Below are 25,940 nucleotides of genomic sequence, written 5' to 3'. Positions count from 1 at the left end.
TTTATTCAGGCAAGGAGGGGCGACAGTCGGCCTAACGACCAGGCTGAGCGCCGAAAGGGATCAGGGAGGCTTCATACTTAATAGGGAGGTTTGTGGAAGCGATAAGGGAAACGTCAATCAGGCGGGATATTTTGAGTATTCTTTTGTTGAGATGACACTTGTAGTTGGGCAGGGGGTGATAAGTCTTCTGAGCGGGTGTAGGGGGTGGTAGGTTTCCGGACAGGGGGTGATAAGTCCCAGATAGATGCAGCTGGCCTGGAGCATCAGGATGGAACTAAAGTTATGCTTTGTTTTCTCCAAAGTTAGATGATTCAGCAAGGGGCCTTTGAGACTTTTGTTCTCTTTTCTAGGCCCAAAAGACTCCTTCATTGAGCAGCCCGGGCCTCCCTGCAGTGACCTACTGCCCAGCAGCTCTCAGGCCCTCGGTGCAGGGAGCCTCCTATACTAGGTCATGAATTCCCAGGCTGACATCTGAGACTGGATCAGTTGGGGTCTGCAGGCCTGGGTCCCATTCCAACTTGGGACAACTCGGGACAGACCTCAGGGCTGAAGGGGTCTTGTGGGCACTGGCTGAGGCATTGTCAGGCCTGCATCCCAGCTCGGCTTCCCCACCCATCCCCACTGCTTAGAAGGCTCTTTGAAAAACCACCCACATTCTAAGCTCCATCTCAGAGGCAGCTAGCTTTTCAGGAAACCCAACCTGCAAGGTGCCCTTAGGCTCCAGTCCGGGGAGGAAGCCAGGCCTTCCAGAGGAGAGAGTGGGGCTGGGAGGAGGTGTGGGTGGCAGCGGGGAGGATCTGTGGGCACCACCAGAGCCCCATGGTCTTGGCCACCCAGACCACAGGCTTCAGGACACCTTCCGTGCGCCCACAGCTAACCCAGCTTGCATTGGGGTGCATTTGTAGAGACACTTGGGGGACTCACCCCCCATGGTCACTCTTCTTTTATCATTTTACATATCAGACCACCATGACCTGTCATTTAAATGGCCACTGTGATTTTTTTTTTTAAGTTTAAAAACCACATGCCACATACAAGATCTACAGGTGGTATGGGTTCAGGACTCGCCCTGTTCTCCGATCCCCATGTATTCAGCATGGCTCAGAGGGGCTCTGAGGCCCCAGTTCTGTCCTTTTTGTCTCACACAGGAGTGGACACACAGTGGCTGTTCAGGAAATATGAGGTCAGTTGAATTGAGTTGGAGCTGAAAGTGGTTCCATCGCAGAAGCCCATGAGGACCACAGGACCAGGGAGCACTGGTGGGAAGTCTCTTCTGTTCCCTCTACCCAAAAAGGAAGTCAGGTTTTAAAAAAAAAGCCCTGCAGGATTAGGGACTGGGGGTTACAGAGGAGTGTGGCTGGGCTCAAGATTAGAGCACTGGCCCCCAAACCTGGGAGGGTGCAGGGCTGGGCTGGTTCCTTGGAACAGCCAGGACAAGAGTCTGCCACCCCATGGAGCATCAGGAAGGCCAAAGAGAGCCTCAGGCTTGAAGGAGAAAGACCACTTAACACTGAGTTCTCAGGGGCTGCAGGGAGGAGTTTCTTGCCCAAGTGTTTGAAGAGCCTGTTACATGGGCACCATGGTTGTGACCAGTAGGACCTGAGACTCAGAGGCCCCTGTAAATAGGGCAGCCAACAAGGGACCCCATTCCTAGGGCTTGTGCATGTCCTGGGAGAGGGAGAGAGCCCCAGATGATGGAGCTGGAATATACTGTATACTGTAATATACAGTACTGTAATACAGAATATACTATAATACTATAGCTGGAGCTACAGAAAGACTTGCTGAGCTCAGAGCAGGTTTTATATGCATTGAAGAAACAAAGGAAGCACAGTGATTCTTTTGATCCAGGTCACAGAGTAAATCTGTATGCAAGGGACTGAACTGTCCCTCCCCATTCCCCCTCCCCCAGCAAAGAAAACTTGTATGTTGAAGCTTTAAGCCCCAATGTGATTGCATTTGGAAACAGGGCTTTTAGGAGGTGATTAAGGTAAAATTGAGGGCTTCTCTGGTGGCTCAAACGGTAAAGGGTCTGTCTGCAATGTGGGAGACCCGGGTTCAATCCCTGAGTCGGGAAGATCCCCTGGAGAAGGAAATGGCAACCCACTCCAGTACTCTTGCCTGGAAAATTCCACAGATGGAGGAGCCTGGTAGGCTACAGTCCATGGGATTGCAAAGAGTCGGACACAACTGAGCAACTTCACTTAAGGTAAAATTAGGTCATAAAGTTGAGACCCTGATCTGACAGGATTGGTGTCTTTATAAGAAGAGACACCAGAGCTCAGTGCTTGTCTCTCTTGCCCTCTCTCCCTGCCTTGTGAAAGTGAAAGTTGCTCAGTAGTGTCTGACTCTTTGCGACCCAATGGACTACACAGTCCATGGAATTCTCCAGGCCAGAATACTGGAGAGGGTAGCTGTTCTCTTCTCCAGGGGATCTTCCCAACCCAGGGATCGAACCAGCGTCTCCTGCACTGTAGGCAGATTCTTTACCAGCTGAGCTGCCTTGTGAGGACATAATGAAAAGGCGCCTGAAGGCTCTCACCAGAAACCACATACTGTGGGACCTTGAACTTAGACTGCAAGAACTGTGAGAGATAAATTTCTGTTGTTTAAGCCCCTCAGTCAGTGGTGTTTCATTATGGCAGCCCTACAGGTTAGGCACTAGTCCCTTTCTAGAAATGGGTTTGCAGCTTGAGATCCCAGGGAGGAAATCTTCCCTGGTGGTCCAGGGGTTAAGACTTCACCTTCCAGAGCAGGGGATGTGGGTTCGATCCCTGGCCCAGGAGCTGAGATCGCACATGCCTCATGGCCAAAAAGCCAAAACATAAAACAGAAGCAATATTGTCACAAATTTAATGAAGACTTTAAAAATTTAGGGTCACATCCAAAAAAAATCTTTAAAAAAAAGAGAAATATCAAGAGTTTCCAGCTCCATGATATCAATTTTCATCCCCATTTTATCCATGTGACTTCAATATCCCAGCCTTTGAAGTCAACTTTTCTTAATACTCCAAGAATGATCAGCTTGCTCCCATCTTTTATTAGTTTGCAGGAGTGCATTTTCCTGCCAGTTTTCCCTTCCCAAGTACTTCTGGGTCTTCTGCCCCCGGACATGCTGACAAGCCCCCATATGCCTCCTGGTTTTGCATTTACACCTGCTCCACTCTGCTGCATGTGCATGATTCCAATCAGTGAGAGCTGAACCCAGCTACCACTTGAAGTCTGTGCTCAGGACTCAGAAAAATGGGAAGGAAAGCATAGCCAAGAGGTTTGTATCTGCTGTTGGAGGTGGCCCCTCCCAGAACCCAGGGCCAACACCATCTGGCACATCTTGGGGGTGGTCTGCCCACCTGTCTGGTGCCAGGTCTTTTGGAAGCTTCCTTGACCATCCCAGACCCTTGGCCATGAGGCCTCTCTGTCCTTCAGGGAAGGACAAAACCCCACCATCCACCCCTAGAGCTGTGGTTGGATCCTGGACCTCACACGATGGTCCCTGGGTCACTGGACGCCTGTATGTTTCTCAAGTCAGGGTCATTCACGCACCACCAGCCATGACAATCAGCCTCGTGGATCCTCTGCATTTAGCCAGGTCAAGGCTGATAACTGCACACCTTCCCTAACTTCTTAGCAGCTTCCACTGGCTCTCACTCCTTGAATGAAAGGCCACACACGCACATTTTTGTGCACCACCATCCACAATGTGCCGCCCGCAGAGAGAGCTCTCTGGCCAGGAACACACTTCACAGAGATGTCCGTTACACAAACGCACCCTGAGGTCCCTCTTGCATGACTGTAGGTGCCCCTCGGATCCCCAGATCTCAACAGCCTGCCTCACACGGTTGCTTGGGAGGGTCACAGAACAAAGGCTGTCTGAGGCGTCAGGGTGAACTCAGGGCCCCTCCCCCCAGCGGAAGTGACATCAGCCTTTGAAGTGACAGGGCTTCAAAGACTTCAAAGCCCTGAGGGGCATCCTGTAGGCCCTCCTGCAGTGCCTTTGTGTGGAGGACACATCTCACAGGCTTGTGGTGGGGGTTGGGGGGGATGGGATGCTCAGGCCAGTGTTAGGGCAGAAAGACGTCTGTTGGTCCTTCCACCCCAAGCTCCTGCCCCCACCTTGACCTGCTGCCATATGCTCTCCATCAAATGTCCATTCACGACTCTGCGTCCTGCGAGCACTGGAGAAACTGCCTCTAGGTGAAAAAAAGCGAGAGGTGGCTGTGATGGAGGTTTCAGGGGTTATTCCCAACCCCCCTTCCCCAGATCTTCTGTGGCACTTTTCTGCAGACTTTGAGTCCTCTGTCCCCCTCAGCAGTGGGGTCTAATAGTGTCCCTGGAAGGTCACAGCCCACAGCACAGCCTACGCTCTTGGGTTGATGGAGGGGGGTCTGGTGTGGGTATGACCACCATCCCCACACAGTTCCTATGTGAGGACGCCTCTGTCGCTATCTCTTGACTGTTCTGCACACCAGACTCTCCTCACACCCACACAATTGCAATTTTCAACTGTTCTCTTCACTTATCTTTCAACAGAATGCTTTTTAACCTCTGTTAGTCTCTACAGTCGCCCACCAGGTCTCAACCATTTCAAGCCTCTGTGCACTCTCTGTTTATTTATGGTAACAAGGCTGTCATCTCACTGCAAATGTCATTTGAATCCTGTGGCGGCTACATAACATTCATACAATGACTCTCGGCTTCACAGGGTCTCCGGAGAGAGAGAGAGAGAGACTCAACAGGAATACAGTGGCAAGTGCAGTTTGTGGACTAGCATTCTCCATGTAAAAGCTCCCTGCGAGCTGATATTCCAAGGGAGGGTCCGTCCTAACCCCTGAAGGGACATTATGGTCCAGATGTGGGGTGGCTTCTGGGTCAGCTGAAGATGGCTGTTGTCTTAGCCTTCTTGTGCTGCCAGAGCAGAATACCACAGACCTGGTAGCTTTAACAAGAGTTCTGGCAGCTGGAAGTCCAAGATCAAGGTGGCAGCAGGATTGATGTCTGCTGAAGTCTCTCTCCTTGTGTTGCAGAAGGCCATCTTCTCACTGTGTCCTCAAAGAGCCTTTTCTCAGTGAAAGGAGGGGGAGGAAGCAAGCATTCTGGTGTCTCTTCCCATGAGGGCACTAATCCCATCACAAGGGCTCCACTCTCAGGACCTCATCTATACCTAAGTATCTCCCAAAGGTGTCATCCCCAAATACCATCACATTGGGGGTTAGGGCTTCAACATACAGATTGGGGTTGCTGTTGTTGAGTCACTAAGTTGTATCCAACTCTTTGAGATGCTTTGCAACCCCATGGACTGCAGCACTCCAGACTTCCCTGTCCTTCACTATCTCCCAGAGTTTGCTCAAGTTCATGTCCATTGAGTCAGTGATGCTATCTAACTATCTCATTCTCTGCCGCCACCTTCTCCTTTTGCCTTCAATCCTTCCCAGCATCAGGTCTTTTCTAATGAGTTGGTTCTTTGCATCAGGGCCAAAGTATTGGAGCTTCAGCATCAGTCCTTCCAATGAATATTCAGGGTTGATTTCCTTTAGGATTGACTGGCTTGATCTCCTTGCACTCCAAGGGACTCTCAAGAGTCTTCTCCAGCACCACAATTCAAAAGTATCAATTCTTGAACTCAGCCTTCTTCATGGTCCAATTTTCACATCTGCATATGACTACAGAAAAACCATGGCTTAGACTCTATGGACCTTTGTAGGCAAAGTGATGTCTCTGCTTTTGAATATGCTGTGTAGGTTTGTCATAGCTTTCCTTCCAAGGAACAAGCATCTTTAATTTTGCAGCTATAGTCACCATCCACAGTGATTTTGGAGACCAAGAAAATAATACCTGATTTGGTGGGAAGGGTGGGCAACATAATTCAGTCCACAAGAGCCGTCAAGGAGCAAGGGTGTCCCCAGTCATCCCTTGGCACCCAGGCCAGAGCTGGGCTGGGCTCAGGATTCTGGGAGGCTCAGGAGAACAGCCAGCACCTGGCTGTTCACATTCTCCAGAGCGCTGGATAGGTCAGCAGGACTCACGTGGGATGAGCCATGAAGGAAAAATCAGATCTAACCTGGGTGAGATGGACTCACTCAGTGGGCAGTCAGAGTAGGGAGGGGTCATTGGCGGAAGGCTCCTGGAGAACTGGCCCCGTGTCTTCAGCCTGTTCATGGTCAGCAGGGTTCCTGTGCTGGGCTGAGGAGCCAGAGCCTTCGGAGCTGGCTCCAGCGTCATGGTGGTGGCGGGACAAGATGGTGGTAGCAGGGTGAGGTGGACTCAGCACCACAGCCTGTGGGGTCCGTGTGGCCCAGTTGCCACCAGAGAGAACTAGGTATACCAAAGTGACTGTGAGGAGCTGCACTGTGACCCTGCAGGGTCTGGCTCCTGGCCACTTGGGACAGGTCCCAGCTATGCTCGTGAGGCCAGAGTGTAGTCTGGCTCAGAGTCTCTGTGGTCCCAGACTCAGTGTCTAGGTGGCTTCTTTGACCTGGCCCCTTTGTAGTGCCTTTGACCAAGATTACTGGGTCACCTGAGAGGGCCATCAGTGGCCAGCTCTTTTCTGGAGCCAGTAAGTTTAGCCTAAGACAAGGTTACTCAGCATCACAGGAATCTATTTATTTGGAAAATCAGATCAATCAAATTATTGCTTCCAATTAATTGTCTTAGTTTCACACATGTCCGTATACCAAGTGTACCTCAGAGTTTTTCAGATTAGGAGTACAAATAAGGTGACACATATGACCAGACCATGTCCCTAAGCCCCCACTGATTTTAGTGGTGACAGTCTCTGCTTTTCCACAGCTAAGTTCAGCTGTCCCCAACTCACTGACTGCTACTTGCTGCAGGTGGTTTCATCAGCACCCTGACCCTAATTCTGCCCCTCTGACCCTCCTGTGCCAGCTGGGCCTGACTGCTGATTATGGGCCAGGCTGGGCCCTGAGGGTGGACCCTCCTACAGAGCAGCCTGGCCTGCCGCACTGGGCCTGTGCCCAGCCCCACTCCACAGGCCAGGATGGGTCCCCCTGGGGAGACAGAGCAGATCCATCTCCTCCCCCGAGAGTACTGGGATCAGCCACGGCGTCCCCAAGGCTCACCCACAGGTCCACAGTTGTCACATCCACTCCATACCACCACATCCTCCCAGGGACCTACACCTAATAGTTAATTACACAGTTCCTGAGTCTAGACTCCCCTCCTGCCCTCTGTCACCTGGCTCAGGCAGTCATGCTGCCCACAAGACAAGACTATATGCCTACAGACATCACTGGGGATGATGGGTTGTCAGGGTCCCCTCATCCCTTTCCTCTTTAGAAGCCTGTCTGGCCCTGAATGCAATGGTGGCATGAACTGTCCGCTCAGCTCCACCAGGCAGGCTCACAGCTCCTGGCTCAAAGACAGAAACTGGGGAGGGGCGACTCATAGCTCCACCCACCCCGGGCTCTGACGGCATCCAGCCGAGTGTCCTACTGATGAGTGTCTGGCTTTCTGAGAGTGGCACAGGTATGCCTCCGTCCAGGATGGCCGTGGGTCTGTGCAGCCTAGGCAGGAGGAGCAGTGTCCCCGGCTTGGGGCAGCTGGGCAGTACTCATCTCTAGGTCTCAGAGCCCTGACTCTGTCTGGCGCCCAGTGCAGACCCCTTCTGAGGGGCGGAGCCTCTGGTCCTGGGCATGATCACTGCTCCATTTCGACCCTTTCTTCCTCACCCTTCCCTCCAGCCCCACCGAGTGTGACCCGACCACTGACCACAGGGGAGGCAGGAGAAGGCGAGGCTCCTGCTCGTCAACGGCTCTCGGTCAAACTGAGGGTTCTCAGGCAGGAAGCCACCCTGCCCACCATCCTTCCTGCCGCTCCCACCCCGCACCCCACCCCTCGCAGAACCCCAGCACTTCAAGACTTGGGCGATTACCCGACCTCGCCTCCTCCCCACTCAGGGTTTTATCTAAATCGCCCTCTTCTCCCCACTGCACGTCCCCCATCCGCTCCCCTCTTATGCTGCAGGTAGAAGGTGGCTGCTTTTCCTCCTAAAGACTTCCCCTCTGTGCACATCGTCTCATTCGGCACTTTTCATCCCACTCACTCCGACTTGCAAATCACCCTATAATTTATCCTGATAATCTTTTCACTCCCCGGAGCAGCTGAGTCATTGGCAGGCTTTCAGCTGTCACCGCCACACCTTGTCTAGAGCATCAGAGAAGCCCAGTCCAAACCCTGAGTCAGTCATTTACGGTTTCCAGCCAGGAACTGCCAGGAGCCCTCTTCCGTTGCCATGGGTCCTCCATCCCTGTCCCTGGTTCTCTCATCTTCTCCGTCCCAGCCACAGAACAGGGACAGCTCTGTGAAAAGTACCACCGTGGCCAGCTGCCTAGCCAGGACTCTGATGGGCAAGTCAAACACCTTGCTGTTCTCTGGCTGAACCAAATCAAGCCAGAGTCCTTCTCATCATTCTCAAGGAAACTAAATCCAACTAAATCTAAAACTAAAACTAAACCAACAACGTCCCAGCCTGTTCAACAGAACAAGCTAGTCGTGTCCAAGAATTTTCCTCTCCCAGGCTTGTCTCTACTGCCTCTCCCCGCCCCTGGCCAGTGCTCAAACTCCACACAGTAAGGAATGGGCTGTCCACTTCCAGCCCTTGGTCTGTCTCCTACCTTTCCCAGGTATATCCTGTCCCCTCATGGTTCTCAGGTGTCACCAACAGCTTTTCACTCTGTCCCTGCTGCTTCCACATAGTGTCCACAGCTTCACACAGCCTGGTCCACACCAGTCCCCCTCAGTCCCTCTGCAGCTTTCTCCTGGGGACAGGAAGGTTTGGGTGACCTCTCAGGCCTTTCCAAGGCCCATAGAAAACTTGGGGTTCTCTGTGCATACTTGCTCTCCCCAGTCACCCCTTCTGCTGGCATCTCCGTGTGGTCATTGGTCAACAGAGGGACAGAAGAGACCAGAAAGTCCAACCACTCCACCCCAGGATCCCTGAACTGAAAAGGAGCTTCATCAGTCCCTCCCACTCCATCCCTCCTCCATGCCCAACCCTCCCAATTCTCTCTCCCAACTCCTCTCTTCCTTTGCAGAATCTTCTAGCCTAATAGAAGGACAGAAGAGAGTTGGAAAACAGCCTTATGCAGATGGTCTCTTTCTCTCAGTTCTTCTGCCTCGTGCTTTTGTTGTTGTTCAATTGCTGAGTCGTGTCTGACAGTTTGTGACCCCGTGGACTGCAGCACACTAGGCTTCCCTGTCCTTCAGTATCCCTTGGAGTTTGCTCAAACTCATGTCCATTGAGTCAGTGATACCATCCAACCATCTCACCCTCTGTCGCCCTCTCTTCCTCCTGCCCTCAATTTGTCCCAGCATCAGGGTCTTTTCCAGTGAGGCGGCTCTTCGCATCAGGTGGCCAAGGTATTGGCGCTTCAGCATCAGTCCTTCCAATGAATATTCAGGGTTGATTTCCTTTAGAATTGAATGGTTTGATCTCCTTGCAGTCCAAGGGACTCTCAAGAGCTTTTCCAGTAGCACAATTCAAAAGCATTAATTCTTCAGCACTCAGCCTACTTCATGGTCCAACTCTCACATCGATACATGACCACTGGAAAAACCACAGCTTCGACTCTACCGACATTTGTCGGCAAAGTGATGTCTCTGCTTTTGAATATGCTGTCTAGGTTTGTCATAGCTTTCCTTCCAAGGAGCAAGCATCTTTTTAATTTTGTGACTAAGTCACCATCTACAGTGATTTTGGAGCCCAAGAAGATAAAATCTGTCACATTTCCACTTTTTCCCCACTTATTTGCCATGAAGTGATGGGACCAGAGGCCATGATCTTTGTTTTTTGAATGTTGAGTTTTAGCCCAGGTTTTTCATTCTTCTCTTTCACCCTCATCAAGAGGCTCTTTAGTTCCTTTTTGCTGTCTGCCAATAGGGTGGTATCATCTGTATATCTGAGGTTGCAGATATTTCTTCTAGCAATCCTGATTTCAGTTTGAGCTTCATCCAGCCTGGCATTTTGCATGATGTACTCTGCATGTAAGTTAAACAAGCAGGGTGACAATACACAGCCTTGATGTACTCCTTTCCCAATTTAGAACAGTTGTTTCATGTCCAATTCTAACTGTTGCTTCTTGACCTGCACACAGGTTTCTCAGGAGGCGAGTAAGGTGGTCTGGTATTCCCATCTCTTTTAGAATTTTTCACAGTTTATTGTGATCCACATAGTCAAAGGCCTCCTGCTTTGGAGAGTGAGAAATCAAGAATTCACCTGGGTTCTTCAGAGCTCCCCAGATATTGACACTGAGTGGCTTATGTCAAGTTGTCTGGGTTCTGGGGAAAGGTTTTGGGGCCACAGTGAGCAAAAACGGCATTCAAGTGAGCATCAGAGGGAAGGCACACCAGTAAATGCGCCACTTGTCAGCCCACCACATCAGAGCCCTGGGAAGGGATATCCACTATGGAATTCAGGTTGAGGTTTCCTTCCTCCAGGCATGACTTTTTTCCATGACTTTTAGCCATAGCCATGGTGGTCATGGTGTCCTGGTGGACTAGCTGGGTTCTGGAACGCCGGTGGGCCACGATGTCCATGCGAAATTCTTTGATGACAAAGTAGTAGCAGAAAACATCCAGGCAGCAATTGAAATTGGAGAAGTACATGGACAACTGCAGGAACAAGATAATATTCTGCTTGGTTCTGCACTCCACGATGAAGCCATTCCTCACCAGGAACTGCAAGAAGAAACTCAGGTGAACAGGGAGAAAGGAGACCACAAAGACAGCCAGGCTGACTGCAATAGTCCAGATGCAGGCCTTCTGCTGGACCCAGTCCCGGGTGTGGTCCCGACGGGCAACCAGAATGTGAATACTCCTGGAGGAGCAGAAACCAATGATGCTCATGGGAAGAAGGAAGCCGAAGACCTCCAAAGGGAAGAGGACCTTGGCGCTCCAGGTGCTATCAGACATGTTATGGAAGCACGTGTAATTTTTCCCATTGCTATGGAAGCTATAGACAGGAGTGCTTCCGACCCACACCAGCACCCAGATGATACAGCAGATCCCGAAGATCTTCCTGGGGGACCGGATGTGGCTGACCAGGATTGGGTACTGGATGGCCAAGAATCTGTCCAGGCTGATGAAGCAGATGGTGAAGATGCTCCCGTACATGCTGATGAAGTAGAGGCACTCCACCAGCGTACAGAAGGGCAGGAAGGGATCCGTCGTTTGGGACAGAACCATCTTGAATGGGAGGGAGAGCACCAGCAGGAGGTCAAAGACCGCCAGGTTGATCATGTAGATGGAGGTGGCAGTGTAGCAAGGCCACCTCTTCTTCAGGAAGGAGCTAAAGCCTCGGATGGCGAGCACATTGAGGACCAGACCAAGGAGGAAGGTAGGGATGTGGACAACCAACTGCACGGTTTTCATCAGCTCTTCCACATCATCAAAGGAGCAGTTCTTGCTCTGGTTCTGCTGGCTCATATTCCTTCCTACAATGTCAACAATAGATGAGATGAAGCTCCTATTACTCTCTAGAATTAATGGAGTCAAACAACTTTGTCAAGACTTATCAACACATCCCCTTTATTACACAGCAATCTATGCTCTCCGAATAACAATTAGAAAACACAGGAAGGAAAATCACCTTCTAATTCTGTTGCCCAGATGCAATCACTGTGACTTATATATATATATTAATTCCAGACACTTTCTGTACACACACCTCCCCCCACCCTGTGTGTGTCTCTATCTTTTACAAAAACAGAATATGCATGACTATCTGTTCCCTTTTCTCCAATCAGAAGTCTTTCTGTTGAAAGTATCAGCAAGACCATAAGCCCAGACCCAAACTGGTTTCATCAAAGAGAGAATTTCACAGAACTGGAAACAAGAAAACTAGGGCACTGCTGACTTGAGCTGCAGATTGTACAGTTTCAAATGCTGTTTTCAGAACCCAGTTCCTCTTTGTATGTTGCCCCTATGCTCTGCCTCACCCTCACCCCAGAGGCTGGGCAGAACTGACCCCACCCCTGTCTGTAGGGCTGGTGGCAGCCAGTGCAGCACATTCCCCGGGACACTGTCATTGGTTCATTTATAGATTCAGGGGTGAATATCTGACCCAGAGTGGATGAAAAGTAATGAACCTCTTGCTTGGGTTTCTAGGAAGGGTGTTGGGGCTTTTTCTTTGGGATGTAAAGTTGAGAGGATAAAGTCTGAAGCTGCTCCAAGAAGAAAACCATACAGAGACTGGAAAAATATGGAAGAAAAAACATTCCCAAAGGGAGTGGAGTGAAGGCTTGTGCATGTGTGTGTGCCCAGTTGCTAAATCATGTCCAACTCTTTGTGACCCCATGGACTGTAGCCCACCAGGCTCTTCTGTCCATGGGATTTTCCAGGCAAGAATACTGGAGTGGGTTGCCATGCCCTCCTCCAGGGGATCTTCCCCACCCAGGGATCGAACCTCCATCTCCTGCATTGCAGGCAGATTCTTCACCACTGAGTCACCGGGAAGTGAAGTGAAGGCTTGAGGTCTCCCTAAGGCAAAGAAAGGCCTTTGAGCAGAGAGAAAATTAGAGCTGGCTTCAGAGGATGGAGGTTGCAGGTGTGGCTGCAGATGGTTGCTGGATACCAGCAGATGGAAGGAGATCACAAACCCTTGGGAAGGCAGGCGTTGAGTATTTTTAAGACCCTGTATAGAATGTCATTCCCAAGCCCTTTCTAACTGCTGGCAAAAACAGAAATATACATATATCTCTCATCCACTGAGCACTATATAGTAAATATATAATATACATTATTTGGTGCCTTTCCAGAAACTCAACATTTTCCTATGTGCTAACTTTTCATATAGGTTTATGTCATGGAAGATCTAAGAAAATGTACTGATTCATATTAAAAGCTTCAGACTCCTGTCGTCTGTGTGAATGGCGCCTCCTGGAGTTGTGCAGTGTAAGTCCCAGGTGTAACTTAACAGCCCCAACCTTAGGATGCCTGGGATAAATTAACTGTAAGCTGGCAGGTTGCCCCCTCCCAACTGAATATCTCAAACTATCCAACAAGCTTATCTCAAAAAAAATAGCTAGAATAGTTTGAAACCAACAAGAAAAGTTTCAAAAAATGACAAAAAGAACAGACAAGAACCCAATTTGGATCTAACTGATAGTGCTGCAACACCAAAGAGAAAGACTCATTTGGCTAAGACAAGTCACCTTCAACATCAGAAACAACAGAAAACCAAGAACCACAAAGATAAGAGCAAATACAAACTTGTGCTTAAAGAGATTCGACAAGACTGCAAAAAAAAGAACTTGGGGCATCCGTTTGGGGCTGGGTCATGCTCAAGCAGACTCCATGAGTGAACCTAGCTCATTGCTTCTGATTCAAAGATTAGAACTAAAGTGGCCAAGAAAAAAAAATTAGTGATGTTTAAAGGCAAACCCAAATTCAAGCCCAAAACATGGCTGTATTGAACAAATTGATGAAAAACAGAAGAAAAAAATGGTTCTAAGATGCCAGGGCTTGTCTGAACTGACTGTACCAATTATTCATGTACAAGTATTCGTGTGGAAAAGATACAAGTCAGCTATCAGTGTCCTCCAGCAGGGAAATCCTAAAGGTCACATTTGAATTGCTGAACGACTTCAAATGTGAGCTTTTCAAATGTTAATTTCTTGAAGCTAGATAAGCACACTATGGATTGGAAAAAAGAAATTAGGTTGAAAAAAAAAAATACTTCCAGCTAATGGTAGAGTGAGCAGAGAATCTGAAAAATGAATCCCCTGAATTCCCTCTGAAAGTTCAAGGAAACCATCTTTTTTAACAATCTTTTTTCTAAAAAGATCAGGAACTTCACTGGAATAAGATTAAAAGAAACTGCTGCAGCAAGACATAAAAGTCTTTTTTTCCCCCCCAAGAACGGGCTGCAAATAAAAAGCAATCCACTTGTAGTAGGGGCTAGCAACGTCCCACTCTAGACCTGTTGTCTGGGGCTGTTGATGGCACCTGTTCTGGCCAGCTCTGGGATCCGCTGAAATCATCAGAATCAACTGATTGCACTGTAAGATGGTGCAGGGGGGGAGGCCAAGAAGCAAATACTGAGACAGAAGTAGACATTTGACAGATGTATTAGGGGAAAGGCCGGTGAAGGATAAAGGGTGAGATAAGAGTGTACAGGCTTCCCTGGTAGCTCACTGGTAAAGAACATATCTGCCAGGCAGGAGATGTGGGTTTCATCCCTGGGTCGGGAAGATCCCCTGGAGGAGAAAATGGTAACCCACTCCAGTATTCTTGCCCAGAGAGTCCCATGGACAGAGGAGCCTGGCAGGCTACAGTCCATAGGGTCACAAAAGAGTCGGACAAGACTTATTGACTAAACAACAACAAAAATAGGAGTGGACAGGAAGAGCCCTCAGACCGCAAAGCAGTCTGACACCTGTGTAAGGAGAGAGGGAAGGAAGAGTTGGGTAGGAAGAGCTTCAGACCATAGTGCAGTTCTGAGAATGATGGGCCAGGTCGTCAAAGAGACCAGAAGCACAAGTCGCCTGTTCAAGCTTCCATGTCCAGCAGGAATCTCCCAGGACCAGTGCCTCCTCAGAGCCCCGTCATTGGCTAGAAGCTGCCCAAGGTGGGCATGACCCCAGCTGGATTGTCAGTCACCAGGGCCCTGGTTCCAGCTTCATACCAGGAAGGAAATAAAATGAATGGGGAAAGGTCATGGATCAAGCAAATTGGGTCTGTGAACAGACATGCAGGACCTGAAAGGAACTTTGTTAACCACAAGCAGCTGGTGCCTTAGAGGTAGGCTGAATTATACCACAGAGAAGATGAGAACATGGATTAGAGGAACCATGTTTTATGCAGTTTTTGGAAAGAAAGCCACTCTCAGATGTCCTACTTACATCTTTGTGCTTAGTCGCTCAGTTGTGTCTGACTCTTGCAACCCCATTGACTATAGCCCGCCAGCCTCCTCTGTCCATGGGGATTCTCCAGGCAAGAATACTGGAGTGGGTTGCCATGCCCTCCTCCAGGACTTAGCATCTTTAAATGTCATTAATATAAAACCTTACAAACATTTGTGAATAAATAAACCAAGTTTCCTGGAAACCTCTCTGAAAAAAATAACACCAGAAGAGTTTTAAGGGGTTAAATTTGAGCACAAGAACTTCATGCCCAATTGGGTGGCTGTTCAGGTGTGAAGATCATAGAAAGCCAACTAGGTATGTATGGCTTCCAGGGGGGGAAAGAAAAAAAAAACTGCCTCCAAGAGGCAGAACTTTAGATTTCCAAGAGATGCCAACAATAAAAGATGCAAACATCAAGGTGGGCAAGTTCGGGGAATCAGAAGGAGGAAACTGGAAAGAGACCAAAGCTATGATGAATATAGTTACAGATTTAGAAGAAAAAAAAGTAAAAGAGATCTTGCATGCATGCTAAGTTGCTTCAGTCATGTCCAACTCAGAGTCACCCTGTGGACATAGCCCGCCAGGCTCCTCTGTCCATGGGATTCTCCAGGCAAGAGTACTGGAGTGGGTTGCCATGCCCTCTTCCAGGGGATCTTCCTGACTCAGGGATCAAACCAGCATCTCTTGCATCTCCTGCATTGGCAGGCAAGTTCTTTACCACTAGTGTCATCCGGGAAGCCCCAAAGAGATCTTCCATGTCTTTAAAAAAAGACAAGCTGTAATACCTCAGAGAAAGTAACGAAGAAGGAAGATGTTCTTGGGTCGCAGAGGGCAGGCATGACAGAGACTACTAGGACACAGTACAAAGAAAACATTCCAAAAAAGGGAAAAGTCATTGTTCTGTCTTCTTTTTTTAACTTTGATAGTTACAGAAAGCATAAGATTTTTTAAACCTTGACCTAACAACTGACTATTAAAAACAAGATGCTTATCCTCAAAATCACTAAAGCTGATAAACAGAAACAAATCAGACAAAATAGTCAAGGAGTAAATAGAATGGGAAAAAGTAACCAAGCATAGAAATTACAACAATAAAATAAATTATATTCTCCAAATAAACTTTGAAGATTTCAAATTTTAAAAATTAACCAATGTTTTCAGTTCAATTACAAAATAAAATGCAATTCTTTGTTGCTTATAAAGGACACATAGACTTAATGACAGAAATATTCAAAGTAAAAGTCCCACAATGAGATATCAGACAAATATGAGCAAAAGGAAAGTCCGAGTGGCAATATTCATACCTAGCACTGTAGAATTAAGAATAAAACTACACATCAAGATTAAGAGTTTATTTTATATTAATAAAAGAAAAATTGTGAAGACAAATATAGTAATTTTATGCACTAGATGATGTTGTATAAAAGTACATAAAGTAATACTGTTAAAATTCAAGAGCTATTGGCAAAAATATGGCAGTTTCAGATTTTAATATAGAATAGATTTGAAGAGATCAAATTGGCAAAATGTAAATTAGGATACAGAATTATATAAATAATATAATGAATATAGTTTAATTAATAGCTCTTAGATTTGACTTTAAATAAATAAGCAAGCTGGTTTTTTCTCAAATATCCAAGAAAGAGTTGTCAAGATAAATTACCTGTCTAGCAAGAACAAAGCTTTCCATTAAAAGAAAAGCAGAAATTTTGTGGGCTATATACTCTGACCACAATACACAGAAGCCTAGGAAATAAAAAACAAAATTGGCTTTTTAAAAACTAAGTAAAACCAGGATTATAAAACAAAATGCATGGGGCATAATCAAGAATGACAAGAGCTTTCTGGACTGATTGTTTAAAAAAAAATTTCACAAGATGCAGCCAGAACTATTCCCAGAAATAAATACATGGCCCAGACAGCTTCAATTCATTTTTTTTTCTTAAGGAAACTAAATAAATGATTCAAACAGTCAACTTGAGCATTTAAGGAAAAAAAGAACACTAAAGTAATAGAGAAAGTGGGGAAATTTTTATAAAGATAAAAGTGAAAATAAAAGAATTAGCAAAGAGGAAAATAACCAGAATCCGTAAATTTAATTCTTTGGCAGAGAGAAGGGGGTGAAGAGTAAACTAAACAATACAAATATCTCTAATAATTGTGATCAATAAACAAGATTCAATCAAAACTAGAAATGAGAAGGTGGTCTAAGAATAAATAGAGAAGAGAGAAAAAAAATAAAAAGAAATTACCTTATTACTAATCCACTTACAAAACTTAAAGTAAGTTGACAATTTAGGGGCAAAACATAACTTACCACAATTAATACAAGGATTAACACAAGTGGTATTGATTAGATCAAAAACCATGAGTAAAACTGAGAGTGTTATCAAAGAATAAATAGATTTTTATATATCTAGAGGTGCGGGGCTCTAGCATATTTTAACTTTCAAGGGCCAGATAATTCCCATACTCTATAAATAGTTTCAGATACACAAGATAATGATAATCAAGAATCTGTTATGAGACTAATTTACCCAAATACCAAAACTTGACAAATGCAGCACAAAAGAGGAAAATTGCTCAAATGCATATATGAATATAGATGCAAATATCTGAGTTAAAATATTACCAAATAGAACTCAATATACTAAAATTATAACTCATCATTTTACCAAGTCATATTCACCATAGACATGTAAGACCTTTTTTCAATGTTGGGAAATTTGCTAATACTGTGCATTAAATCATCAGGACAAAAATGAAAAGCCGTCTCACTGTATGATAGTTTTTCCACAAGTCATTTAAATGAAGGAAGAGAAGGCTATTTCTTACACCTGATAAAGAGTAACCTGTTCACATTAACAGCCAACTTTGCATTTAATAGTTAAAAAAAAAAGCGTCATTCTTATTGAAACTGGACACTTGTCAACACCCAGAGGTTCCAAATAACGTGCAACACCCAGAGGTTCCAAATAAGAAGAAATGAGGTATTCCCCTGAATCAATAATGCAAATGAACACTGGGGTACAAGTGTCCTTTTGAATCGTGGTTTTCTCAGACTATGGGCTTCCTTGGTGGCTCAGCAGTAAAGAATCTGCCTGCCAATGCAGGATATGCAGGGTCAAACCCTAGGTCAGGAAGATCTTCTGGAGAAGGAAATGGCAACCCATATTCTTGCCTGGGAAATCCCAGGGACAGAAGAGCCTGCTAGGCTTCAGTCTATGGGGTCGCAAAGAGTAGGATATAACTGAAAGACTAAGTCTTAGGGTATATGACCAGTAGTGGGATTGCTGGGTCATATGGTAACTATATTTTTAGTTTTTTAAGGCACCCCATACTATTCGCCACAATGGCTGTATCAATTCACATTCCTACCAACAGCACATGAAGTTTCCCTTTTCTCCACACCCTCTCCATCATGTTGATGGACGTAGAGTCTGTCACACAGAGTGAAGTCAGGAGAAAAACAAATGTCATATATTAACGCATATATGTGGAATCTAGAAAAATGGTACAAATGAACCTATTTCCAGGACAGGAATAGAAACACAGATGTAGAGAATGGACATGTGAACACGGAGGAGGAAGGGGGAAGGTGGGATGAATTGAGAGATTGGGATTGACATATATACACATGGTAATGTGTAAAATAGCTAGCTAGTGGGAACCTGCGGTGGAGCAGAAGGAGCTCAGCTTGGTTCTCTGAGATGACCTAGAGGGATGGGAGGGTGGGGTGGGAGGAAGGTCCAAGAGGGATGGGATATATATACACACACATACACACACACATATATATACACACATGTGTATACACACACACACATGTATATACAGCTGCTTCATTTCACTGTACAGCAGAAACTAACACAGCATTGTAAAGCAATTAAACACCAATAAAAAATTTAAAAATCAATCAACAAAAAGGGAAAAGTATAAGAACAATAAATAAAAAATAATGCAAATAGGAAGCTTAGTCAATAAATGACGTTAAGACTATCAGTAAAGAATTCGGGGGCTAAAAACTAGCTTTTGAATCCTCATCTCACACCAAGTAGAAAAGAAATTCCAAATTCATTAATGAAAAAACTTCAAGAGATCAAACCATAGAAAAACTATATGAAAACTTAGTGGCCAATTCATAAAAGCCAGTGGAAGGAAGGAAAAGCTCTTTGCAACTTAGAATAATTGAAAAGCAAAAGAAGCAGAAAACAGATAGGACAGGTTTAACTGTATAAAAATTAGAAAATTTCTTTTTGTTTAAAAAAGTTTAACATCTAAGAATATACTGAAGGAAAGAAAATACAAAAAATAAGTTAGATAAATGATGTTCTTTTGCTATGAAAAGTATTAAAAGATGAGTAATACCAAGATGCACAATAGATTAACAGAAAAGACACCAACGGTTCCTGTAAGATTTACAAAGAAATAAATTTTTCACTTATATTATCTAGAGATGCTGACAAGGATTTTGTATAATAATCATCAAAATGCTAGTGAGCATACAGATACATACCCAACTTTGGGAAATTGATAACTTATATTACAAGCCCTAGAAATCCTTTTTAGGGTTTCATTCAGTGATTCTAAAAATTTTACCTTAAGTAAATTATGAAAAAAAAAGGAAAAAATGTGTACGGAAATATGTTCACTTTAGCATCTTTTTCTGATAGCAAAAAATACATGCACGCATTTAAATGTCAACAAGAGCTCAATTTCACTACGGTAAATCTACTCAATGGAAAATTTTTGCCTGACTATATTATGTTTATGCTGACTATGTTAAATAAAGAACCCACAAACTACAGAATTATACATTCAGAATGATTTCAAATATGATTAAAAAACCCACGCATAGGGAAAAAACCTAGAAAAAAAATTTCCATGTGCCAAACATTGGTTGCATTCAAACAGTTAAATGGTGAGTGATTTCTAAATCTTTTACCTTTATCTCTCTCTTTCTGTCTTTTGTGTGTGTGTGTTGTGTGTGTTTTTCTAACTAATAATAAAATGAAAACAATTTTTAAATGGTTTACTGTATTAAATACTAGGGCAAAAGAAGAAAAATAACAGCTTTTGACTTTCCCTTCAAAGAAGCAATGTCTGAGTGTGCATTGGAGGCACGGCGGGGGTGGAAGGAAGGTTTACACAGAATTTAAAGGAATGCATTGAACTGAAAGATACTCAGCTGATGAGGCATACATCTTGCCAGGTCAAAGATGTCAACATATAGCATCAGAGGGACTAGAGAACAAAGCGTGATATGACAACGAATTGGACAGGTGAGAAACAGGTGCCACCTAAGAGACCAGAGAATAGCCACAAGAACCCAATCCATGATAAAAGCAAGGTTTCCTCTGTCTGCAGGTCAGTCGTCACATCATCAAAAGGAGGAGGAAGGACTTCCCTGGTGGCTCAGATGGTAAAGTGTTTGCCTACAATGCGGGAGACCTGGGTTTGATCCCTGGGTCAGGAAGATCCCCTGGAGAAGGAACTGGCAACCCACTCCAGTACTCTTGCCTGGAAAATCCCATGGACACAATCCACAGGTTCACAGAGTCGGACATGACTGAGCGACTTCACTTTAAGGAGGAAGGAACCATGTGAAAGAGACTCAAACTGCCAGATGATCATTCAAGGGCCAGAGAGTGGGTGAAGAGGAGGGAAGATCTTTAAACACAATTCTCCTAAAGTTGAGAGAGCTATTAATAGAAATAAATGTAGTCGTTAAACTTAACTATTTTCTAAAGTGGTTATTTAGGCTAAATTATCTTGTCTATTTTAAAGGGACAAAAGGAAGAGAAAATTCACTAGAGAAACACAGTGAAAAAAACTGCAATACCTCAATATAGAGAGCAGAGGGGCAACCCCATGGAGGTTTAGACAAATGTGACAATTACAATCAAATCATAATACTAACTAATAATTATATTAACTACCATACTTCCTGTCAAGGGGGGAATCTGATTTAAAAAAAATTAAAATCCAATCATCTTGTGCTGATAAGAAACACCCACCAAAAAAGGCATAAGCTGAGGAAAATGATGAGATAATCTATGGAATATCAGATACACAGACCACTAGAAAAGAAGGAAATGTGACAGTGTAATTTTTTTAATACGGAGACCCTACAAAGTAAATGTTATAATAAACAATTAAAATATAAAATTTATGTTCCATGTACTTCTGTACATGATGGGAACAAGCAGAAATGCAAAACAGTAGAGAAAGAAATATAATGGTAGATAGAGACCCTAATGCTCCCCTCTTAGAATATCATTGATCAAGCAGACAGAGATGTTTAGAGCTCTGAGCAGCTCAATTAATAATGTAGAACTAACAGATTAGTGAGGACCAAGTCATAAATCGAGGGAATACACTCTGTTATGGAGACGACAAGTATCTTTCACCAAATTCATCCCATTCCTGGGCCCAGCCAAGGATTCCAAGGCAATGGCAATTTTCACCCTTCAGTTTTCAGATCCTTTTTCTGCAGCCAGTAAGAAAACACAAGTATTTGCTGCAGCATTGATGGTATTAATCATAATATACAATAGGCATTTTCATGCATTCTTGCTATGGAGTCTCTTAAGTAATGTGTCAGAGATAAAATCGGAAGTACAGTGCTGAAACATTGGATAGGAACAAATATTTACAGATAAAACACCAATGAAGTCACAGCTGAAAGGAAAATCATTTCTAAGTATGCTTGCAGACAGGAAAGACAGTGAGAAATGAGGTGAACCCAGTTACACACAGACACTCTAGAAGAGGAACATGGGGGACATGTGACAAGTGGCCCTTGCATTGCACTGATGGTCACCCAGGCCCCAGAGGCTGTCAGTCTGCAGGGGCGTCATATGGAGAGCCTAGGATGCCCCAACACAGGAGGACATGAAGGATCACAGTTGCTCAAAATCCATAAATGTATAGACATTCTTATATCTATTCTAGAGATGTCATCTGGAGATGCGTCCATCATTCTGGAGATGTTATATCAGCATCTTCAAGGCTCAGGACGGGCTCCACTGTATGACTCCATCGGGCCATAACAGGAAGTTCCAGACACTGTAGGAAGCAGACCTATCTTCCACTGGAAGTCAGAGAGCAGACCAACTGGCCATGCAGTAAGCTCTCTGACCCCAAGAGATATACAGGCAAAGGCAGAATATCTGTTTATTTGGAACATTATCAAGAAAATCCACATATATGAAAGGCTTTAAAAAGAAAGGTTAAAATAGAATATTCTGGCAATATGTGTTTTTCTAATGTTTGGTGAAGAGAGGAAACATCTTGTACATGAAAGAGGATGGGCCTGGGAGCCCTGAGGCCCCTGCTCTGCTTCTGCTTCTCTCTGGCTGTGGGGCCTCTTTCTGGCCTCTGTCTGGCTTCTCTCATCCACACAGCACTGCTCAGCCCTGGGGACAGGAGCCCGTGGTGGCTCTCTGACTGCCAACTTGACCCCACGCTGGGCTGTGATTCTTGCAGCTGTCAGGGCCCAGGACTACTCACACCTCCAAGGACCCGGCACCACTCCTGGGGCAGCCCTGATCCTGTGTCTGCACACCCAGGGCATCTAAACCCAGCTGTGTGGCTCAGACCAAGCCACCCTTCCTTCCTGGAAAGTCCTGGCTTTTCCAGAAAACACCAGCAATGGGGAAAATGCAACCTTAGGTTGTTTGCAGGTTAAGAAGCTTCTCTTGTGTTGCCAGATCCTTCATCCACACAGAGAGCAGAGGTGTGAGCCAACTCAGAGATGGGAGGGCCAGCTGGTGGCAGAGCGGCATCAGTACAGTGGAGAGGTGCCACGGCAGGAGGAGCAGCCTCGCCTGAAATTCCAGTTTTCTCTGGGGAGGCAGTGGTGAACCCCGAAGGCAGAAAATAAACATTTATTTGAATATAGTCATCTGCTACTATCACCACAATGTGAGTAAACTCATCAGTTAACACCTGAGCTGGGCTCCTGGGGATCACGATGAAGAAAGAACAGGATGCAGGGGATGGAGCACACAGACAGAATCTCCGGGAGTCCAGAATTTTGCTATAGCTGCACACTCAGCTTGGTGAGGGTGGCGTAGGGGTTGTGGGGGGGGGGGGAATGCAAGGACCAGCTCAGGGATTTGAGATGTGGCCAGCTCTGTACTAAGTGCTCTAAAGAGGGAACTCAATACGTTCATTCCTGGGATACTGTTATAATTATGCCCATTTTATAGACGAAGACAGTGAGGTTCACAGAAACCGAAGCACTCCCCTAAGCTCAAACAGGTAGTGAGGGGCCTCCACTGGACTCACATTATGGTCTCCCTCCTTCCTCTACCCCACTCCCACAAGCATCACCAGCAAGCTGTTGTTGTTTCGTCTCTAAATTGTGTCCGACTCTTTTGTCTGACTCTTTTGTAGCCCACCAGGCTCCTCTGTCCGTGGGATTTCCCAGGCAAGAATACTGGAGTGGGTTTCCTTCTCCAGGGGATCTTCCTGACTCAGGGGTCTAACTTGCATCTCCTTCATTGGCAGGCAGATTCTTTACCATTGAGCCACCTGGAAAGCCTATCACCAGCAAGGGCACCTGGTAAATCCAGGGGGTTATCCATCTGGTAAACCCCTTTCTCACTCCTTTCCAGCCGCTGGCACCACCCAACAGAGTCTGATCCCCTCAGACTCACCTCCCATCCTAAAAACCCCATCCCTTCCTTCAATCCACTTCCCCAAACTACCAGCATCATCTGTTGTGATTTCCCTGCTATGGCCAGGTGGGGCCACCTGCCATTGGGGAGAGTCCCTGCTTTCCTCCAACAAGCCCAGGAAAAGGACCATAGCTCCTTTGCGCTTTATACCACCTCATGAAGATGATGCAAAACAGACCCTCAACAAGGACTTAGGAAATGAAGGAGGGACTGAGTGAATGACCTGTTCTACAGTAGCTCCAGGGTGATAGGCGTCCCCTGTGGAGCTGGGATGACTGGTCAGATTCGAGAAAACCAAGCCTTCCGTGGAGCCTGGGGCTACACCGTGCAGACCTCAGCCCCTGCCTCACCACCCCGGGAGCACACAGCCTAGTCCAAGCCAGTCCTACAGACTTTCCCTGACCTCCTGTTCTCCGCTTCCACTCGTAAGAAATGCTGTATCTTCCCTTCTACCCTCTCCAAGAGACACTCGATGAGGGCTGGAGAATAAGCTAGTTATAAGACATAACAGTGGCCAAAGCTTGCTGAATGCTTACGGGGTGGGCGGCTGTGGGACAAGCGCTTCCATCATTTACTGCTCCCAAGAGACCTGTGAGGAAGAAACTCTTATTGCTCCCATTCCCCTGAGAGGTACACTGAGGCCAGGGAAATTACCCAGCTGGCAAGGGATTGGCCTGGGCTCCTGAGCGCAGCTCTAGCCTGCCGTGAGCACTTTGCTCAGCGGCTGCATGGTGATTCCTAGAGCTTGTCATCTTGGCCTCTTGGTGCTTTCCCGGCCCCGATTCCGGGGCAGCAGGCAGCCGACCCAAGGGAGGGTGGTGGGGACACGCAAGTCGAGCTCCCTTGGGGACAGCTCCTGGGCTGCCTACAGCGAGGTTTCCCCACCCAGCCCATGCCGCCACTCTGAGTCAAATCGGGAGGAAGTTGAGGATTCATAGAAAATGTCACCTGCAATCAGGGACAGACCAGTCCTCCCCTGCTGCTGCTGCTGTCACGAAGGCTGCCCGGGGGGGCTGCTGCTGTCCCTGACGTCTAAGATGGCCAGGCGAGTCGGGACGGGTGCCGATGGAGCCCAAGCCCTGAAGGAAAGTCACCCGAGGTCCCCAAGACCAACGTCAGTGGGTGGACTCCTGGCGCATCGGGTTTTCTGAGCCGTCTGGGGGCTGTTACGTCCTGGGAGTCCGGTGCAGCTGAGCGAGGTGTGAGATGTCATTTCCCAGCATGGTCACCACCTCACTCTGGGGAGAGGCACTTCCCCCTCTGGGACTGAACTTCCTCATCTGTGAAATGAGGGCGTGGGATCACGTATACGTCAAGCCGCTTTGCATCAGTCTCATGTGGCAGAGGGGCTTCTTCTCTCGGGTCTGGAGAGGGGCTCCCTGGGGTGGGGGTGGGGGGTTCCCTCCTAAGTGTGGCTAGAATGTGGCCTGGGCAAGGGGTGGGGGGATGTGGTCAGGAAGAGGCTCTGGGCTCTTGTGCCCTCTCAGAGAGTCGCATACTTGCTCAGCTTCCAACAAAAGAAAACAAGTCAAGAGCTACTGCCTGAGCCAGGGCATGAGGAACCTTTGGAAAAGGACACATCACCCACAGCAGAGGTTCGGAGCCTGGCATCACGCCGGGGGCAGCAAGCTTCTGAAAAAGGGCCCTTCTGGCTTCTAGCGCATCTGGGGTTTAGGATTCAGAACTGCTGCCCATGGAAAGGAGGGTGGTGTTGGAAGCCTTCATGTTTAGGACTTGGGGGCTGGGAAGGACAACCTAGGGGGACACCTCAGCCCCTGCCTGCGTGTCTTCAAGGACCAGGGCACGGCCGCCAGGCTGCTCCCAGCCCTGGCTTCTCTGTGCCCAGCCTCCATGGGGGTTGGGGTCAGCCTGGGGTGATACAGCTCTCAACAGCCCTGGGAGCAGAGGTCTCTCCAGGGCAGCAAGAGCTGAGATTCACCACTGGGCCCCAGGGTGCTCCCAGCGGGGAACCTCTGCAGATTCCAGAGATGCAGGGAAGTCTGGGCTGAAAGCAGCCTGGCAGATTCTGCTCCTGCCCAGGAGGAGCTAGGAATCCCATTAAAGACCAAGGCACAGGTCGATGTCACAGGCCTGGCAGGCCGAGGCTTTCAGACACCTCCAGGAATAGAAACTCTCCAAAGTGGGCCTGGGTGATTCATCCCCACATATGTGGTCTCCAAGTAATCAACAGCTTGTGTGTGACTGTGGGTGAATCACCTGGCCCTCCCCAGCCCGGGCCCCCCCCATCATTCAGGGAAGAACTTGACAGAACCATGATAGCCCTTTAAGCTCTCACTGTACCCAATCCCATCATACCAGTGCTTGTGTGATGGGTAGAACCAAGTTCATTCACTGCATCGGGCCATGGAACTCCAAGGTGGCTGGGCAGGGTGTA

At 46.8% G+C, this 25,940-nt stretch overlaps 1 protein-coding gene across 3 annotated transcripts; it reads right to left on the bottom strand.

Annotated features, from left to right (window-relative positions):
• On the bottom strand, positions 1-24,798 carry GPR55 (G protein-coupled receptor 55). 3 transcript variants are annotated; one of them, XR_009693847.1, is made up of 3 exons: positions 24,494-24,798; positions 8,634-11,450; positions 1-4,190 (listed from the first exon to the last, which is right to left on the bottom strand). XR_009693847.1 is itself a non-coding variant. In XM_061148531.1 (3 exons), the coding sequence occupies exon 3, from the start codon at positions 11,440-11,442 to the stop codon at positions 10,384-10,386; it is 1,059 nt and encodes a 352-aa protein (XP_061004514.1). In that variant the 5' UTR covers positions 11,443-11,450; positions 24,082-24,134; positions 24,494-24,798; the 3' UTR covers positions 6,576-10,383. The 3 variants fall into 3 exon arrangements, 2 of the variants coding, with proteins under 2 accessions (XP_061004514.1, XP_061004513.1); XM_061148531.1 differs by lacking the exon at positions 1-4,190 and adding an exon at positions 24,082-24,134 and having other exon boundaries at positions 6,576-11,450; XM_061148530.1 differs by lacking the exon at positions 1-4,190 and having other exon boundaries at positions 6,576-11,450.
• Positions 24,799-25,940: the final 1,142 nt, after the last annotated feature.

Source organism: Dama dama, chromosome 8, assembly GCF_033118175.1.
Source record: "Dama dama isolate Ldn47 chromosome 8, ASM3311817v1, whole genome shotgun sequence".
NCBI lineage: Eukaryota > Metazoa > Chordata > Mammalia > Artiodactyla > Cervidae > Dama > Dama dama.
The sequence above is the reverse complement of the archived record's forward strand: the minus strand, read 5'-3'. Positions and strand labels throughout refer to the sequence as shown.